We start from the raw sequence: 21,118 nt of genomic DNA, 5'->3' as shown, positions 1-21,118 counted from the left end.
GAAAAAATGCTAGGGTTGAAACATAATTTTGGGTCTGTGTACCATCAATAATCACAAAGGCAGGTTGAGTGCATGAACAGGAACATCAATAAAAAGACAGCTAAGGCTTTAGGTTCATGCACACTTAATTGGTTGCAGAAAGACAACCAGACCCTCCCTTTGAAATTAATGTTTGTGAATCTGTGTGGTTAAAAGTAATTAAACACAAAAATGGTCCGAATCCAGGTAGACATGTACCTTCCAGGTCACTGAGCGGACGGCCACAGCAGTTGGTCTTGAAGGAAAGGGAGACATGTGGTTCCACATCTCGTCAACACGACCCGCCAGATTTGCCTCGGGCTCAGCCAAACTTCCATTTTAGGACAACCGGAAAACAACCCCTTCTCTCAGTGGCGGCTGGTTGATAACATCTTTTGACAAAGGTTGAGTTCATGGTACACGGGAAGAATAATCATAGTGAGTCAACCTGGGACCGTGACCGGACGTTTCGTCGAAAGACGTTTTGTCGAAAAACGTTTGGTCGACGGACAGTTAGTCGAACGGACGTTTGGTCGACGGACTTTTCGTCGAACGGACGTTTCGTCGAACGGACTTTTCGTCGCCGGGTTCGCTCGCTCATAAAATTATTAAATTAAATTATTAAAAAATTACCAATTTCGTCATACGCAGTTTCTGGGTCTGATGACAATTAGGCTTTTGTTTTTGATGATGACGACAGGGGCCTATGTCCAATTATTGATTATTAAATCCCTCATATTGCTGGTTCATTTTTGTTATTCATAGTGGTTACCACTCGCTTAGTGTCCTTGGGAAAGGAAAAAGATATTGTGACCATCTTCCAAATGTACACCTATTTTTTCTTTGTAAAACGCACGGTAAAAAAAAAAATGCCGCAAGGGTGTACTACACCATTGGCATAGCAAAGTCACTTTTTCGGTCACCGTCATCATGTCTCGTGTTTTCTTGGGCCCATTGGTGCTTTGAAGGCAATTTCAAGAACAAATCAAAATCCGAACAAAGCTGGAATAGGCTCAGCATAGTGTTTCTCCACTAGTAAGGTGCGTGTTTCACACAGTATTCCGAAGAAACCAGGAAATGGCTAGAGATGCTCCTTTGTGGCCTTATTATATTATTCGATGCGTCGTTCTACTAGACTGAAATATGGCTTTTTTTCAGCCCTGAGTGCCACCCAATTCAGCGCCGAAAAAGAAGAGGAGCCGTGACTTCCGCCAATTTTTTTATCCCATCTTTTCCGCTTGCGAGTTTCAGATAGTAGTGGAGCAAATTGATTACAACAAAAGCATTAACAACAGTCCATACACCCTGAACCGCCTGCTATTTGGCTTTAGAAAACGTCATTCTAATGAGACAGCGGTTTGCTTCTTTCTAGAAAACATAACATCAAAACTAGATAAAGGGATTTGACATTTATCAGCCACCAGGTACTGCTGACTAAACTGTCTAATTTTAATTTCTCACCAAACATGCTAAATTTGATTGAATCATACTTATCTGTAAAATCACAGTGCGTCAGGATACAAAATCCAAAATCTACTTAGTAGAATAACAGTCTTGGGCTGCCGCAGGGGTCAGTGCTAGCTACACTGCTCTTCAGTCTTTACATGAATGATCTGCCAAGCTGTTGTATGCCGATGATGCCATTCTATATTCCCACGCGAAAGACAAAAACACATCCTGCACCGGAACTCACAGATACAATGTCGAACATGAATAACTGGCTTGAACAATCCCAACTACATCTAAACTAATAGACTAAGACTGTCTGTATGTAATTCTCAAAAAGAGTGACAATTAACAGTGAACCCAACGTTTTTGTCCAAGGTAAAATAATCAATGTACAGTCCAAGAATTTAAATACCTAGGAATCACTCTTGACTCAACTTGTCTTTGAACGACAGATAAAAAGTCTGAATATATTTAAATTCAATTTGTCCAAATTTTTGTCATGGTTCGCCTCTGGTGCGCAGTGAGGTTGAACCCAGGATGTGGGAAGCAGGAAAAGGAGAGGGAAGTGCTGGTGCACAACTTAGGTGAAGAAACAGTGAGCGTGTGAGTGTCAGGGGGTCTTCCAGGCTGGCCCGTGAGGGAGCAGCGAGCTGGTCCGTCAGGGGGTTGTCCTGGCTGTCCCGTGAGGGAATGGCAAGCAGGCCCGTCGGGAGGTCGTCCCGGCCAGCCCGTAAAGAAGCGACAAGCTGGTCCGCCAAGAGGTCATCCTGGACGGCCCGAGAAGATGCGGCGAGCTGGCTTGTCAGGAGGTCGTCCCGGCCGGCCCGCAAGGATGTATTGCCCTGGACAGTCTTTGGAGAGGTGACGGTGAAGTGGCAAAGTGGTTCACCCAAGACAGGATCGCCGCCCTCGGCCTCAGAATCGTCATCGAGTGTAACTGGATAATTTTGAAGATCTGAGTAGTCGCTGACATCTAATAGGATTGACCCACATTGGCTGGAAATTATGAAAAAATCTTGATTTTACAGTGCCACAAAAAGTCAAAGTGCAACTTTGACAAAGCACTATGCATGTAGCAGTTTTAATTCCATTGTTCTTGAAATTTAGTCTATGAAATTGCATAATTTGGAGTATGGGTCTAAGTTGGGGAGGGCTACTACTAAGATTGACCTACCTTGGCTGGAAATTATGAAGAAATCCTGATTTTTACAGCGCCACAAAAAATGAGAACCACAACCTTGACAAAGTACGCATTGTTGAAAGAGAGAGCTCTTTCTTCCTTCACGGAATCGATTAATTTCGGATAGGGAAGATGTTGGTTATCCAATTGCAGGTGAACTTCAGGCAATGGCTGTTGTTCATAAATGCACATAGACAACTAATTTACAATTACCTTTATACCATCAGAAGGGGGGTACCGAAACTGAATAAGGATGGGATTTTCCACGAAACTGAACGAGGATGGGATTTTACACAAAACTGAACAAGGATGGGATTTTACACTTCATACAGTAAGCTTTTGTTATGAACCGGCGAATTGTCAATAGAGGTTCATGCAGTCATGACTAGATAATGGTAAAATAGACATTTTAATATGGGACCACTTCAATAGCCCCCTTTTGGACTCTAAATAGTCCGGCACCTGAAATAAACAAAATGAAAGAGAGATACCATCTCCCAGAAAGGATGGTGTATGGCAGGGTAGGGTAATTAATTCCATAAAGGGCCGTTCGTTACAACCCATAAAAGGAAACCTTTCCACCATCTGGTATGTTAGATATACAATCATTGGATTGCAGTCAGGTGCTTCTTGTTTCATCAGAAATCTAATTGGTTAAACTCTATGTTGGATCGGTTGGAGCAAAAACCTGCACCCACAGCAGCCCTCAAGGACCGGATTGCCCACCTCTGGTCTATGATGCATGGGGCCAGAAAGGGGAAGCAATTCAGCCATCATATAGGGTGGGGATGGGAGACAGGATATCTATCAAACCCAGAGTACACGACCATGTTATAATACAACCAAACACAGAAGACTGATAATAATGATAATTAGGAGCTCAAGAACAATGGTAAAATTTGCATGCATCAAATTCGAACGTAACATGAACATTTCTTGGAATCATTAGGCATTCTCCTTTGCTGGTCGGGATGGGACATTCTCAGGCCACTTCCGCAGCAACTCCTGGCCAAATTAGGATGACAACCACTAAGGCGATGCCCATCCCTGCCAATGTCTGTGTCGAAGAGAGTCTCATGTTAAACACTACATAGAGGGATCTTGCCGCTTTTCCTCTGTGCCTAATAGAGTTGGGGCGCAGTCAGCTTCTTGAGGACCTTAGGATTATTCTGCCCGTACACCGTGAATTAACCTCTGTCAAATGATTTTATCAACGGGTGCCAGCCAGCACTGGAGACGACGTGGTTTTCCGATTGTCTTCAGATGGAGGTATTGCTGAGCCTGAGGCAGATCTGGCGTGTCGTGTAGACGAGATGTGGAACCACGTGTCCCCCTTTCCTTCAAGACGTACTGCTGTGGTCGTCTGCTCAGTGACCTGGAAGGGACATGTCCACCTGTTCAGACCATTTTCGTTTAATCACTTTTAAGCACACAGATTCACAAACATTAATTTTGAAGGGACCATCTGGTTGTCTTTCTGTCAAATGGAAGACGTTGATGATTAGTTTTTTGAGTCCAGGTGGGCCTGAAACTTCTGCTGCAGTCAATGGAACTGTGGGTGCAGGAGAATCTAATGACTTTTAAATGTTCATTCATGTCAATGGAAGAGCATGCAACCAATTAAGTGTGGATGAGGCTAAAGCCTTTGCTATCTTTTCTTTGATGTTCCTGTTCATGCACGCAACCTGTACTTGTCCTTATGATTATGGATGATACACGTTCAAAATTGGGACACTTTGACCAATTTTAAAGGGTTTAGTTGGTAGTTGTGTGAGGACCGTGGAACAAATTAGAGAATTTACATATAAAGTACTCCTCTACTTACAAATTTTTCAAGTTACGAAAAAAGTTCTGGAACCAATTAACTTCGTAAGTAGAGGTACAACTGTACTTGCTGTTTCAGATTTGCAGGGATATGCCTCCAACCATCCTGAAAAGAATATACTATGACTAGAAACCTGACACTGTTTTAATCATGTTAGTGAAATCCATTGAAATCACCTGGCCACAGGCGTCCACGTCCGGATCGTGTACCTCCTGCGGTGGTTTCGTTGTAGGCATACTGTTATTCCCTACTGCAAACGCTGCAGACCTGCAGCCACCAGGAGTAGAGTTGAGTCATCCTCATCTTTGACACCACCTTTTGACTTCCACACACTCTTCTTCTGAACTTGCTTTTTCCTGCCGCAACCTGTTTCTACTGTCACCTCCACAATCAGACTCACTTTCGGTTAGTTGGAGTGTTGGTTGGTACCCCCTTAAATGTTTTTGCCATTCAATCTGCTAATTCATTTCCTACCGATACAAAATCATTAGTTCGAACGTGACCTTTGCACTTCATTACTACGACCACTGTTGGGAGCATTAAAAACTCTTGCAAATAGAGAATGTCGTCCTGATGTTTCATGGGTGTACGGGTTGCAGTTTGGAAATCGTTTTGCCGCCATTCTGTATTGTGACATGAACTGTTATGTGTGCATCCGCCGAATTTCTTCCAATGTGAGAGCTGCTGTCAATGCCTATATTTCAAGTCTTTGTGCTGACTGAGAGCCTGAAATTCTTCTGCTTGGACTTCTTCAAAACCTGTTTCTGTGGGTCGGGTTACTGCAAACCCAGATTGTAGCCCATTGTTGCCTTTGAAACCGCCTCTGTGAAAAGAATCAAGTCTTGGTTTTCAAGAGGTGTCTCGTAGAGTTCAGTGCAGAGTGAGTTTTATTTTGTAGTTCTGCCATGGTTTCCTCGTGTGCATGACACCGAGAACCCAGGATGTGAGGTAAGAAAAAGGTGGTGATAGTGCTGCTGCAGAACTTAGGCTTTTAATGGCAAAAGTTCAATACAAAAGATAAATAAACGGGATGAGCGCACACCGAGGAAGAGGCAAAAACATGACTTGGATTGGATAACTTTATTCATCCCGTATTTGGGAAATTTCGTTGTCACAGTAGCAAGGGGGTACTGGGCAAACACGAGGTAATCGAGGCACAAGGTACAAGGCAATCCAAGGTAGTCACAAAACAAGGGAATACTCCCACACTGACGTCACAAAACAGTCCCGTTAAATAGAAATCACGGTCTAACTATAAACACGAAACAGGTGGTTTTGGGAGGAACAGAAAAGCAGAAGGGACGCGAGGTGAGACGTGCAAATCGCCCAAACAGTACACACGAGGAGAACACGCACACACACACCTCTACCCAAAACCCCAACAAAACATGACATGTTCTTTGTCCACAAGAATGTGGTTCTCCTTCAAGTAGACCTTCAGCCATGTTCACTCCTTCATGAGTAAAGAGAATATGTGGCCCCGGTTAAAATTGATTCAATTTTTCTGTCTTCCTCCAGTTATGGTGAAAGCTTGACTTGTGCCGTATTGGACTGTACTGTGTGATGTTCGCACAGCCGGCGGGTGATGAAGAACATATATAAGTAGTAGTCAACATGGATAAGTGGTACTAAGTGACTAAAGTGGCTAGTAATAAGTCTTGATTGGGTCCTAGGTGTAGAACTCGAGTGGAGTATGGTGACAGCTCTTGAGAAGAAACTGTCCTTGAGTCTATTTGTCTTGGCTGTTATAGTTCTGTAGCGCTTTCCAGAGGGTAGCAGGAAGATGGATGCGTATTGACTTTTATGATGCTCTCTACCCTTCCAAGGCACCCGAATTTGTAGACGCTTGACAGGGTAGGTAGGGGGCAATTGTTGATCTTTTGGGCTGTGTTGATCACCATCTGCAGTCTTTTCCTCTCGGGTTCTGTGCAGCTTGTTTGCCACGCTGACACATATCTCATCCCCTGATCTTTCATAGTTCAGAGTGCAATGCATACAATCAGTTAACATATCATAAGATCTGAGGTTATGAACCCAAGATGACCAGAGAGCCCAAAAGTGTTCAGCTTCGAGCCAGCCACCGGATTCAATATCTACTCTTGCCCAGTAGATGTTGGCCGTGGCGCATGCCACAAGGCGTTGTTCAACAAGTGGGTATTGGGAGGTGGCGCTGGAGGCAGAAGCGGCAGAGCAGCAGTAGGTGTTGCATTCAGAAATTCCAGTATGAGTCCTTCAGGGCTGCATTTGATGAGGCCACGTGACGGTGAGGAGATCGCTGCCAAAAAAATTGACTCGACAGTTATGGGCAAACACAAAAGAATGCAAAAAAGTGATAATAATTGAACAGTCACTCAGAGTTGTCAATTACAGGGTAATTTCTTCACTCTTGAACGCAACAAGTGAGATGCTTTTTCTGGTAAGAGCTGTCAGCTAACCATATGGATTGAGGGTGACATACTTGTGGAAACTGTCCACCAGAGGGAGGCAGATGCTTTTGATTTGGCACCGGGGGATATCCATGTATTTGCTGATGTTGTTGAGTAGGATATCCTCTCCCACGTGGTAGGCCGCATTCTCCTCAATTGCAGCCATGTGCAGGTTGCCAGCCTCTGCCCCTCCATCCAGACGCTTGACTGCAATCACAGGCCCAATGACCAGGCCATCCACAATAGATGCACAAGTTATGGGCATTAGGGAACGCACCTCGACCAATGAATGCACCTGCTTGATACATCATGCACTCGGAACCGACAGAGGGAGATGAGATCACAGAAACAGCAGCTTCAACTTGTATTTTCAAATTTTCCAATTGCAACAAAGAAAGTGGTTCTGTGTTTATGTATTTGTCTACCTTGACTCCATGTCTATAGTATGTCTCCTCAATTGTTATAAAAGATGTGACAACCACCTGTCGACATCAGCACCGTAAAGATCCAGATTGGCCTCCATGGCCTGTGCCACAGACTTGGAAACTCCCTTCAAAATGGCTCCTCAGAACACTTGCAAGGCGGGGGCCGTGGGAGCATGTCCTGTTTTCAGAGTAAGCAGTGAGGATCCGATTAACTAACGCTGCGACCTCCTCATCTGCAATCTCATATCTGATATGACACATTCAGGGAGGGGAAACAGTGTCTAAAGCAGTAGACAAGGTCAAATAATTTACCCATGTAAGAGCCTGATTATCAGGGAGAGAAGAGAAACCTGAATTTTGCAGCAGAGTGTTCCAGCGGCTGAGTGGTTAGCGTGTCGGCCTCACAGTGGGAGACCTCAGTCCAAATCCTGGTCAGTCAACCTGTGTGGAGTTTGCATGTTCTCCCCGGGCCTGCGTGGGTTTTCTCCAGGTACTCCGGTTTCCTCCCACATTCAAATGACATGCATGCTAGGCTGATTGGACACACTAAATTACCCTAGGTATGAGTGTGAGCGTGAATGGTTGTTTGTCTCCTTGTGCCCTGCGATTGGCTGGCCACCAATTCAGGTTTTCCCCCACCTATGGCCTGAAGTCAGCTGGGATAGGCTCCAGAACCCCCTGTGGCCCTAGTGAGGATAAAGTGGTTCAGCAAATGAGATAAGAGAGAGATGAGATGAGTGTTCAACTTAAGAAGAATACCAATGTCACCTGCTGTTAAAATGTGTCCCTTTACCGCTCTCTGCACTGCAAGAAGCCAATTGGTACCACCAGACTGCATAGGTGGAAGTGTCTGCATCAACACACACATCAGTGAGAGAGAAGTTTGTAAAACATGGCAGTGTTACCAGTTGACGGGTCAACTTCGGCTAACATGGGTCCCTGCAAGATTTTGAACTAGTCACAGGCTGATGAGGAGGGAAGGCTGGATCATTGGAAGAATCCTCGGGCCCCTCCGGGCCTGTGGTTCGGTCTATAACGGAGTCAGCATGGGCACCTGAAAGATTATGGATATGATACTTTGATTTTGTTACTTTATCCTGTTGTTGAGCAACGTGCAACTTGTTATCCTCTCCCTCATTCGAAGAGCAGCCAGAAAGCTCCTATTTTCATATCAGTTGGGCTGATTTTTGTTCAGCATAGAGGGTGGGGCTCTGCTCATCCAAATCAGCGTTAGCTCAGCCTCATGTTGAGTGGCGATTTTTTTTTTTAAGTTGATATCTAATATTTTGTGGAACCTCTTGGCAACTTTTTAATTCTGCTTTATACAGACCTAAAACTGAGTCAAACGAGTGAGTGGGTCGGCTTTGATTCTGGAATTCTGCTAATTTTCCTCTGAATTCTTTAATGAAAGCGGTCACTCCAGCAGCCAGTTTCCGCAAATGTATTAATGTTCGACGTCTTTTGTGAATGAGTGAGACGTTTGATCGTCTACATCTACTTCAAGTTGGCCAGCAGTTACATTAAGCACCGGAGCCTGAAGTTTATCCAATGATTGTCTGGCTTCATGGTTGGTGATGGCATAAATGGGTTAAATGGACATGCCGCCGAAAGCCATTCCTCCCTCGAGTGAGGAGTCGGCGAGATGGGCAAATCAGGTGATGTCGGTACCATACCAACACTTTCTTCTTTCACAGCCTAACGAGACAACTTCAACGCACATCCTATTCCCATCATTCTTGCGTTAGTTTTCATTTCCACATTTGTGTGTCCCAATGATCCTTGGAGCTATGTTGTCTGGGGCCTTGTGCCCCTGGTAGGGTCACCCATGGCAAACTGGTCTGAGGTGAAGGAGCAGACAAAGAATGGCTCAGCAGGCCTCTTATGATGAGCAACATTGTCAAATGGTGTATTCCCTCGCCCAGATGCCGATCACCGGGGCCCCACTCTGATGGCGAGCTCCTGGTGGCCAGACCTGCACACATAGGGCCTGGCCGGGCACACCCTGAAGAGACGATGTGGGTTCCCCTTCCCATGTGCCAAAAAGGTTGATGACGGTTGGGTGGCAGCCAAAGGAGGGATCCTTGGTGTTCCGATCCCTGGCTGCAGAAACTGTCTCTCGGGATGTGGTATGTCAGTGTGAGGGTTAAGAAATTCCAGTTCGATGTAGTCGGGCCCACCTCTATGCAAAGCTTGCATTCTGGGACCACTCTTCTCGAGGGGGGTTGGACACTCTGCTACTCTGGAGAGACGTCGAACAGGTGTGGGCATACTTATTGCCCCCCGGTTTTGTGCTTGTATGTTGAGGTTCACCCTGGTAGACAAGAGTGGGGGAACTGGACTTAAATATTGGGTCTGCGGATGCACCAAACGGCACTTCAGAGTACCCATCGATTTTGGAGTCCTTGGAAGGGGTGCTGGGGGGGGGACTCCCTCAGTCTGCTGGGGGACTTCAATGTTCACGTGGGCAATGACAGTGAGACCTTTAGGGTGGTGGTCTATCTATCACCCTGGATTGACAATAATGAACACCATGTTCAAGCATAAGGGTGTCCATATGTGCACTTGGTACTGGACCACCTGAGGCAGCAGTTCACTGATAGACTTTGTGGTCGTGTCATCGGACTTGCGGTCGCATGTCTTGGACATGGGTAAAGATAGGGCTAGAGCTGTCAACTTATCACCGCCTGGTGGTGAGTTAGCTCCGATGGTAGGGGAGAATGCCTGTGCGGCCCGGAAAACCCAAATGTTTTATGAGGGTCTGATGCGAACGCCTGGTAGAGTCCCCTGTCAGAAAGTTTCAATTCCCACCCCCGGTAGTGTTATCATGTCCGGGAAGAGGTGGGGGACAATGAGTCTGAGTGGACTATGTTCCGCGTCTCTTTCTGGGGCGGTAGACCGGAGTTGCGGGCGCAAGGTGGTCGGAGCCTGTCGTGGCAGTAACCCCAGAACCCAGTGGTGGACAATGCGGTGAGTGATGCAGTTAGTCTGAAAAATGACTCCTATGGGGACTTTTTGACCAGAGGACTCTGGAGGCAGCTGACGGGTACCGGGTAGCCACACACCACGAGGCTCTGGTTGTATTTACGGCATGCGAGGAGTTCGGCGAGGCCATCGAGTACAACTTCCGGGTGGCTCCAAGGAAATTTTGGTCCACCATCAACACAGTGTATAGTGGGAATGGGGCGCTGCTGACCTCAATTCGGGAGGTTGTTAGGTAGTTGGTAGGCTGAATACTTTGAAGACCTCCTCAACTCCACTGACACATCTCTTCCCATGAGGAAGCAGAGCCGTGGGACACGGGCTGATCCTCTGATCTCTGGGTTTGAAGTCAGTGAAGTGGTTAAAAACATTCCTCATTGGCATTAATCTGTAAAATTGCATAATTTTGAGTATGTGAGTAGTAAAGGAGGTCTACTACTAGGTTTCATTGACCTTGGTGGGAAATTATGAAAAAAATCCTGATTTACAGTACAGTGGTACCTCGAGATACGAGCTTAATTCGTTCCGGGACTGAGCTCGTATGTCAATTTACTTGTAACTCAAATGGACGTTTCCCATAGAGATGAACTAAAAACAAGTTAATTTGTTCCAACCCTCTGAAAAATTATCAAAAACAGGATATTGGATTGGAAAAACATTTTTATTTGTTCTAATTTGTAATAGTACTTCTCTCGTATTAGCGACGGGAAAAAGAAACACTGAAAAAGGGCAACGCTCCGCCCAGTGCTCGTAGAGACATGACACGAGGGAGTTGCGACCAGAAAGATAGTGCCCATGATGTTCTTATGAGCAGCCTCTCGCGTCTGCTGTATGCTCGTATATCGAAATTTGTCTCGTATCTCAAGATAAATATTTGCCCGAAATTTTACTCGTATCTCAAATTGCTCGTATATCGGGGCACTCGTATGTCGATGTACCACTGTACCACAAAAATATGACTGGCAACTGTGACAAAGGATGCCTGTAGCATGTTAAAGTATTTTTTAACTAGAAATTTAATCTGTGAAAGTGCATAATTATGAATGTGTAGTCAGTGAGGTCTACTATTAGCATTGACCCACCTTGGCTTTGAAATTATTTAAAAAATCTTGATTCACAGTACCAAAACAATGAGTGAATCTGTGATAAATTTTTATGCATGTAGCAATTTTCAGTCCATCTTTATTGAAATTTCATCTGTGAAATTGGATGTTTTTCTAGTATGTGAGTATTCAGTGAGGTCTACTACTAGGATTGATCCACCTTGGCTGGAAATTATGAAAACATTTGATTTGAGTCCCATAAAAATGAGAACTGCAACCTTGACAAAATGTGCATGTTGCAAATTTTAATTCTATTTTTCTTGAAATTTAACCCTTTGAAATTGCATGTTTTTGAGTATGTGAGTCGTCTGTTCATTCATTCATTCATCTTCCGTTGCTGTAGCCTAACCTGGATGACTTTAGGTGAAAGGCAGACGACACCCTAGATTGGTCGGCATTCCGCTGTCGGGCATATAAAGAGACAAACATCCATCCGCACACGCAATCATACTGCCACCAGCTGGTACTGAGCCCATGCCTACCTGCACCGAAGTCAGGCGAGTGAACCTCTACACCACGAGGGGGCTGAGCAGTCCGTGAGGTCTATTACTAGGATTGACCCACCTTGTTAGATTATGAAAAATTCTTGATTAACAGTACCCAAAAAAAAGAGAACTGCAATCTTGACAAAAAACGCATGTAGCAATTGTTATTCCATTTTCTAGAAATTAAACCTGTGAAATTTGTGAGATGTTCTTTTCTTTGTTCTGAAAGATCAGCTAAAACAAGTGTTAACACAAATATACCCAAGACATTATTGAAGCTTCCATGACCCGTTCTCTTTATTGGCTCGACAAAATGCGAGATTCCCGTTCTGACACAATTTCATTCAATTACAAGGAACATGGTGGGATTGAAATCAAATACTCTTGGGTCTTACCTTGGACATCTGTTGAGATAGAGATTCTGAAGATATGACACATCCCTTCGAACCATAAAAACAGATTCGTTAGGGAGGTCAGGAAAGGTTTTACAACTGCCAGAACATAGCTCAATTGTTTATACAACAAACATCCAGGGCTACCTGCTGTTTTTCATACATTGTTGTGAAGACTGCCCAGACACAATGATCAGATAGAAGCTATCACTTTGGTCTGCAAGCATGAAACATCCTACATTCTGGCGGGAAATATCTTTTGAATATGACACAAACCTTTAAGTGAATTTTTATAGCAAATAATTCATCACAAATTGCATAATTATGATAGTGTGTTGTTAGTTGGGGAGATGTATTACAAGAATTAACCCACTTTGACTGGAAATTATGAAAACATCTTTATTTACAGTTTCCCAAAAATTCTATTCTATTAAAACAGACGCCTGCCATTCAGTGGAATTCACATAATATTGTACTCGTGGATTTAAGATTGTTTTTTAATAGTGTGACTTGATTCCACTTTTACATTATGACATTGCTCAAGCTATATGCTGCTGTTTCTTTGACAGTTGAGAGTATTTTTGAGAGTTTAACAACGCTACGAGTGCACATGCTTGAATTACGCGGACGGGCTATTTCTAGCGTCCCCTCATCTGATCACGAAAACATTAACGTCTGCTGGCTTGACTGCAGTTGTTTTCTTATAGCTGCTTCCGTGATAGTTCTGAGCATCAAATAACAGTACTGTTACTAAGTGAATAAATCTTAAAGCTCCTCTGAAAGCAGAGTTGATGTATGAATCATTGTTTTTACATGATGTCCCTATACGGACCACGTGGCTGATTGTTCGTAAGGTAGGACACCTTTCCACGTCATTTTCTGAAAAATTTCCGCCAGCGAGTTTCCAGGTGCTCTCGAAACACTTTTTCTGGCGTGACGGGAAGACTCGGCGAGATGCTGGCCGCGCTGACCCAATTGAGTTGTAAGGCCTTTCCACGTAATTAGCAAACAGCATTTTCGGAAAGACTTCCGCCAGCGAGTCCTGTTGACTGAAATTTCGTTGGTTGTTCTCTTGCGTGTTCGTCCAAATGGTTCAAGAGGTAAATAATGGAAACAGAGGCAGAAATGTGACAACAACTCATCGAGTTTAATAAACATGGCGCTATGTGACCGTCAATGCGATACAAACAATCGCTTCTATCTCATTGAGGGTCCGGATGGGAAGAAGAGGCGAGCTTATGTATGGGAGGCTCAGGGTTATCTTCATGTTGACTCAACCCTGTCGACAGCTCGTGACCGGACATTTCGTCGACGGACACTTCGTCGCCGGACGCTTCGTCCCCGGACGCTTCGTCCCCGGACGCTTCGTTGAACGGACGCTTCGTTGCCGGACAGTTCGTCGAACAGACATATCGTCGCTGGACATTTCGTCGGCGGACAATTCGGCGCCGGACTCGCCAACGATTCTTTTTAAAATAAAAGGCAATAAATAAAATTATTTTATTAAACATTTTATTTAAAAGAAGACAAAGGAAAATCACAGATGGGAGCTTTTATTTTTCTTTATTAAAGAAAATAAAACAGCAAAAACTCGCTCGACAACACAAACACATTAACATTTGGGCATGTGCAAGTACTAAATGTGCTCGTCTCTAAACACTACGCACAAAACGGTTCCTACGAATATTTTAACGTTTGGAAAGACCCCAAAAAGAATCCGGCGACGAAGTGTCCGTCGACGAAATGTCTGGGTACCGTTTCGTGCGTAGGGTGTTTAGAGACGAGCACATTTAGTACTTGCACAAGCCCAAATCTTAGTGTTTGTGTTGTCGAGCGAGTTTTTGCGGTTTTATTTTCTTTAATAAAGAAAAATAAAAACTCCCATCTATGAATTTCCTTTGTCTTCTTTTTAATAAAATTTGTAATAAAATAATTTTATTTATTGCCTTTTATTTTAAAAACAATTGTTCGCCAGTCCGGCGACGAACTGTCCGTCGCCAAAATGTCCGGCGACGATATATCTGTTCGACGAACTGTCCGGCGACGAAGCGTCTGTTCGACGAACCGGGGATCCGACCTGAGCTATTGGCTTTTCCCTTCATTGGTTTCACATCCATCATGTCCATTTTTTTTCAACTTTCATCCTTTATTGCGATCTGCCCACGTGTTGATTAGCCACAATGATTCTTACACAAACATATTACCAAAACACATGCAATAACAACCTCGCCCAAGCAGGTGGGACCGGCGAAGCCGGGCCCCTCTGCTTGCACACCATATTGTACATCACTAGTTCATGCTGACTTCATGTTTGTGTCATAGGTAAAGCGATCCTTTGGCTTATGTAGCCTTCAGCTGACCTATTTTGATGAAGAGAATGAAGAGGTGAGAGATTTTCCTTCATCTGTCTAAAGTCAGTATCACAGATTTTCAGGAGATGGATGTTTTTTGAATGTACTGTTTACATGATAAGAGCAGAATGCCATTTCCTCCCACCATGTGGTGTTTTGTCCTTAAAAATGACCATGTACTGTATTTACTCGCATTTAAGCCGCCCGTGTGTATAAATCGCACCCTGAAAATTGCCTTGAAATTATTGAATTTTACAATTTCTCGCGTTTAAGCTGCCCCCAATTCCCAATTTTCACCTCCATATTCATGGTTTTAATAGGGAGTACAAATGTGTTACTTTGAAGGGGAAATCTTAAGAAAAATCATTACAAGTGGTATTTCTGAGATACTGTATGAATCAAAAGCACATTATTAGGGTCAATATCATAAGAAAGTTTATATGCCTGTCTTTGTAAATGCAAAATATTAAATTTCAATTTGAAAAAAGAAATAAGTAAGATGTTGTGGCAGCCATATTGCTTCTAATGTCAAAATATCTCAATTATTTCGGTGGTTCATATTACTCCAATAGTTGTCACTTTCGAACAAGAAATACAACAAAAAAAATTCACTATTAGCGAGTTAGCTTAGCGTTGCGATGTTCTAGCGCTGCGACACCATCTACCCAGATACTCTGGTCAGAGAGTGAGACGAAGGCATACAGATGATTCTTCAGCTTCTTTTATATCAAATCCAAGTAATTGACAATGTAGAGCATTCTTCTTTGACAACACATTACAGTGAACTTTGATGAACACTGAATCAAACTCCGCTGGAAATGTTCGTGGTGCTCTCTACTAAAGACTACAACTCAAACTACAACGATAGGACCCCAAGCTGTCTGCCTAGGTGCCTGAACGAAAAGAAGGATATAACCTGCCTTTTAATGAAAACAATGGAAAACATAGGAAATTTATAACAATCAAAGTAGAGTTTTGTTTTATTTCAAAATAAAGGCTACTCGCATCTGGCCAGTCAGAGCACGTTTAATAGGTTTATACGTCAGCGCTCTAGGTAAGATGGCTGCCCAGGACCCAGGTAAGATGGCAGTACCCCGAGCGAGCAGTGACAGGAACGTTTTTTCACGTTTTATACAAGATACGTCCGTTCATTTATAGACGTCAAAATAAATTTGGTTTAGCGTTTTATCTGTTTATCCTTTCTCTATTTTGAAATAAATGAAAGTATCGGCCAAATTCGCTTGCATCATGATGTCACGCGCCGACGCGAGGGCGCCATTTTGTCGTGACGTCATCGTGTCACGGCGCTGTCAATTTGCTGTTTTTTGCATGTCGTATTTTTTGCATGTCGTGTTTTTATGCGCATATAAGCCGTACCCTCGATTCAGTCATTTTTTGTCCGACAAAAGCGGCTTATAAGCGAGTAAATACGGTATATCAGATCTTTCAAATATGAACAGTAAATGTTATCCTTTTTTTATATGTGACAATGTTTTATTGGTATGTAGTTTTTTTATTTTAAATTTTTTTTTGAAAATTCATTTGGAAATACAGACGCTCCCCTACTTACGAACATTCAACTTACGAACAACGGTACATACGAACATGTCTGCAAATTGCGTTTAAGTCCAAAAATGTTCGCGAGTCCAATTTTGTATTTCGCGCCTTTTTCGGAGTAGTACTTCTTTCCGCCGCTAATACCGACGCCTGGCGCTGTGAGAGCTCAGCTCACCCAGCATCTACCTTCTTCTTCGTTGCAATGCGGAAGTGCGTGAATGTATCTCCAGTGTGTGCAAAGAACCTTTTTTCATTTGTATCATTAAATATCTCATGCATCCAATATTGAATATGGTTGGTAAAAAGCTAAAGGCTTCTATTGAGGGAGTTGCAAGGAAGAGGCAAGCCATTTCATTTGAAACGAGTGGCAATAATAACGAAGCTTGATGCGCGTGAGAGTGGTGAGCGTTTCACGGGCATTGAATCGTTCGACCGTCAGTACCATTTATAAACAGAAAGATCGAGCAGCAGGACCCAAATATTGAACGTTGCACAAAGTTTGCAAATCAATTGAATGATGCCATACAGTGCTACCGCATCATTTATGATGAAAAAAAGAAGAAAACTGTGCAATCGTCATTAGGTCGCTTCTTTTGGCCAGTTTCTAATACATAAATCTCTCTCTCTCTACAGTACTGTACATATTCTCTCCATTTTATTAAATGTTTTTTTTTCAGTACAAACCAATGCGTGTTACTTATACAAGGCTTAAACATACAAATGCACTTATATAAACCTTCAATATACTTATATCGGCCTTAAACATAAATTATAATACAAAATATAGCACTGAATCAACTTACAAACAAATTCAACTTATGAACAATCGCTCGGAACCAATTGCGTTCGTAAGTAGGGGAGCGTCTGTATACAATTTTTTGAACTTACGGGCCAGCTTACTAAGTTCTTTAAACTTTTTTTACACCTCAAATCTCTACTTAAAAATATTTCTACATACGAAATATGCAGGTTGAAGGAAAATAAATCATCAAGATCCTTTATCGTTCATTCGTCCTTAAAAGGATTGTTGGCAGTGCTGTAGGCTATTGTTGTTAAGGTCGCAGTATGTTTTAGGTAGTCACGTATAATGACGTCTCTGGCTGTAGCTACTATCTTTTGCAATGATCTCACCCATTTAGGCCTTCCTCTTCGAACACGTGAAATGAACGTAATGAAGACAAAGGCAGAAGCGAAAATCAAACTGACAACATGCGGAAGGAATCTAGTTGGTCATGTTTGATTGTGTCTGTGGTCAACGATCACTAATGGAAACGCAGATGGATCGAGCATTTCATTGCTGTCATTTGGTTTAATCCGTTATTTGTAACTAGACATTCCAGTTAGCACTTTTATCATCTCAAAGCCCTATTCATTTCATTTGCACAGATAATATATAATCCTTATAAAGCATGATTTATGGGTGTGTGAGTGTGTGTGTGTATGTTAAGATTCTCTCGCTACATTTGTCCAAACCGTGCAATGTAGAGAGTTGATTTTTTTATTGTGGCCAGAAACGACTGTTGGATCCTAATAGACGAGTGATTGAATTTCTTCACCTTCTGTAAGTGTGTAAACTCAACTTTTATTTGTTACAGCTGAAAGCAGAGTTGATGTATGAATCGTTGTTTTACATGGTGTGCCCTAAACACACGCGTGGCTGATTGGTGGTAATGTCGGACGTCTTTTTGGAAGAATTTCCACTAGCGAGTTTCTAGGTGCTCCCGGAACACTTTTTTTGTCGTGACGGGAGTTATAAAGCATCCACCCATCCATAAATCACTCTTTACCTATTCTATAATCCTTAAAAAGCGTGATTTATGGATGGATGTGTGTGCACCTGGAAACTCGCTGGCGGAAATTCTCCCCAAAATGACGTTTGTAAATGATGTAGAAAGGCGTCTTGGGTCAGCGCGTCCAGCACCACCATGTCTCGCCGAGTCTTTTCCGTCACGACGGGAAAACAAGTATTTTGGGGAGCAGGAATAGATAAAGCGTGATTTATGGGTGGATGTTTTATGTTAACATGCTCACGCTACTTTTGTCCAAACCCTGCATCGTAGAGAGTTGACATTATGGTGGCCAGAAACGGATGTCAGATCCAAACCGTGCATCGTACAGAGTTGAATTTTTTTATGAATCCTGTCAAATCCTAATAGACGATTGAATTTCTTTACCTTCTCCATGTGTAAACTCAAGCTTTGACCATTTGCAAGTATTATCAGTACGCATGACCTGAAATATGTTAATAGCTTGCTGCTCTCTTGAGCTATTGAAGATATTAGGTGCTATTAATAGTAATAAATAAATAATTAATTAATGGAATGTGTTATAAAACTAAAAGGTGTTCGTTAAACAAAAGGTAATTACCTATCTTTTCTGTAAATTTGGTGTCAATAGGTCCATCGGCTTGGGAGCTATTAAATAAAATAGGTGCTAATAAGAGTAATAAATTAATAATTAATAAATGGAATGGGTTATTGAAAAACCAAAAGGTGTTCCTTAAACAGAAGGTAAATACCAATCGTTTCTGTAAATGTGGTGCCAATACATCAAATTGCTTGGGAGCTAGTGAAGATATTAGGTGCTAATAACAGTAATAAATTAATAATTAATACATTGAATATGATATTAAAAAAACAAAAGCTGTTCGTTAAACAGAAGGTAAATACCTATCTGTAAATTTGGTGTCAATATGTCCATTGGCTGGGAGCTATTGAACAAAATCTGTGCTAATCACAGTAATGAATTAATAATTAATAAATGGAATGTATGATTGAAAAACCAAAAGGCGTTCCTTAAACATAACGTAATGACCTATCTTTTCTGTAAATATGATGTCAATCTGTCAAATGGCTTGGGAGCTATTGAAGAAATTAGGTGCTAACAGTGGCGGGCTGTTAGGGCCTTCAAGGCCTTCTCTGCTGGCCTAAGAAATATCTGATATATATATATATATATATATATATATTATATTTTGTCCATCAAAACTTATTAAATAATTCCAAATTGTCTGTTAGCTTCCTTTGATTGCTTTTCCCCCTGGTTGCACTGCTTCCAGGTGTGTGTTTTCATATTGAAGCATTTAACCAATCACATTTCAGCCATTATTTGTTGCATTAAACAAGCATTGATAAGACTGCTGCATTAAACAAGCATTGATAAGACTTTTGCTTTAACCAATCAGATTTCGAGTTGGCAACACCACAATGCCTTGTCGCAGGCGTAGGGATACGTCATTGCCTTCTCGCAGGCATAGGGATACGTCATTGCCTTCTCGCAGGCGTAGGGATACGTCATCGCTTTCACCAACTATGATTGGCTAGTGATTAGCCAGAGCTACCAAACTGTATCTGTAGCAAGCTGCACAAGCAAATATATTGTTGTGTTGATTTAAAGCCATTTTCAAGACGGACTATGCCAGAAATACGACAGGACAGGCCGGACTTTCAGCATTAGCTTCGATGGCGATAGAAAAGAAGGAAAAAAGAAAGGAGGATGGATATTGTGTACAGTTAAAAATGATTTTTGGTGAGTAAAATATGGCTATATTCCTAAATAATATTTCAATTGTGGGCCTGGTTCTGATATCTGAAAAGCTCCAGTGTCTGTATTTAAGCTCCAGTGTCTGTATTTAAGCTCCAGTGTTTGTATTTAATCACTAAATGCTGCTAGCAATTGGATTTTACCCCATTTTAGTGCAATTTTTGCCGTTTCGCCATTGACGTCCATCGCTGTCCTTTCCGGGAAAATCACCCCCCGGCCTGGTTGTATGGTCTGAAAAGCTCCAGTATTTGTATTTAATCATTAAATGCTGCTAGGATGTGGATTTTACCCGTTGAAGGCGCTTTGAGGAAATGCACGGACCGCCACTGGGTGCTAATAATAGTAATACATTAATAACTAATGAATGGAATGTGTTATTGAAAAACTAAAAAGTTGTTCGTTAAACAGAAGGTAATTACCTATCTTTTCTGTAAATTTTGTGTCAATCTATAAGAATAATAAATTATTCTATAATCCTTATAAAACGTGATTTATGGGTGTGTGAGTGTGTGTTTGTTTGTGTGTGTGTGTGTGTGTATGTTAACATTCTTTCGCTACGTTTGTCCAAACCGTGCAACGTACAGAGTTGACATTTTTTTATGGTGGCCAGAAACGGCTGTCGGATCCTAATAGACAAGTGATTTAATTTCTTCACCTTCTCTTAGTGTGTAAACTCAATCTTGTATTTGTGAAACAACCATTTTTCAAAAGAGTTTTGTTTAATAGTGAAACAATTGTCTTTTGGTTCTAAACAAACCTGTATAAAATAAATGAGGAAACCACAATCGCTTCGTCTGTTTTGTTTCTTGCCATGAGTGCGACCTTTTTGTGACACATTTTCGTCTTCACTTTTTCCTCTGCTCATATGAAATATTTGCTCGCGTTTTCTTAAGGGCGCCGCCATTTTGCAACGGATATTATTATTATTTTTTTTGTTCCGTTTGAGATTTCGAACTTAAAGCATGTGTTGCCTCGTTTTGTATGTTGAACCTGTAAAAATAAAACTACCACCTTGGGCAGGTAAGCTAGATGGGTTACCTGCCCTATATATATATATATATATATATATATATATATATATATATATATATATATATATATATATATATATATATATATATATATATATATATATTATACAGACGCTCCCCTACTTACGAACGAGTTAGGTTCCCGAGCGATTGTTCATAAGTTGAATTTGTTCGTAAGTTGCTCAGTGCTATATTTTGTATTATAATTTATGTTTAAGGCCTATATAAGTATATTGAAGGTTTATATAAGTGCATTTGTATGTTTAAGGCTTGTATAAGTAACACGCATTGGTTTGTACTGAAAAAAACATTTAATAACATGGAGAGAATACATACAGTACTGTATACATACAT

General features: G+C 42.0%; 1 protein-coding gene across 28 annotated transcripts in view; it reads left to right on the top strand.

Annotated features, from left to right (window-relative positions):
- nbr1b (NBR1 autophagy cargo receptor b) overlaps window positions 1-21,118 on the top strand; it is a 394,738-nt gene that overhangs the window by 17,422 nt on the left and 356,198 nt on the right. For 26 of the 28 annotated variants that reach the window (XR_013304864.1, XR_013304862.1, XR_013304863.1 and 23 more), the window contains one exon: window positions 14,605-14,667. The exons of the other annotated variants lie outside the window; for them this stretch is intronic. Coding sequence is in view for 20 of the 26 variants with exons in the window: in XM_077618756.1 (XP_077474882.1) it covers window positions 14,605-14,667 (63 nt within the window). In the remaining 6 variants the exon portion in view is untranslated. The remainder of the gene's footprint in view (window positions 1-14,604; window positions 14,668-21,118) is intronic. 28 annotated transcript variants of the gene reach the window in all.

This window comes from Stigmatopora argus, chromosome 14 (assembly GCF_051989625.1).
Source record: "Stigmatopora argus isolate UIUO_Sarg chromosome 14, RoL_Sarg_1.0, whole genome shotgun sequence".
NCBI classification, from domain to species: Eukaryota; Metazoa; Chordata; class Actinopteri; order Syngnathiformes; family Syngnathidae; genus Stigmatopora; species Stigmatopora argus.
The sequence above is the reverse complement of the archived record's forward strand: the minus strand, read 5'-3'. Positions and strand labels throughout refer to the sequence as shown.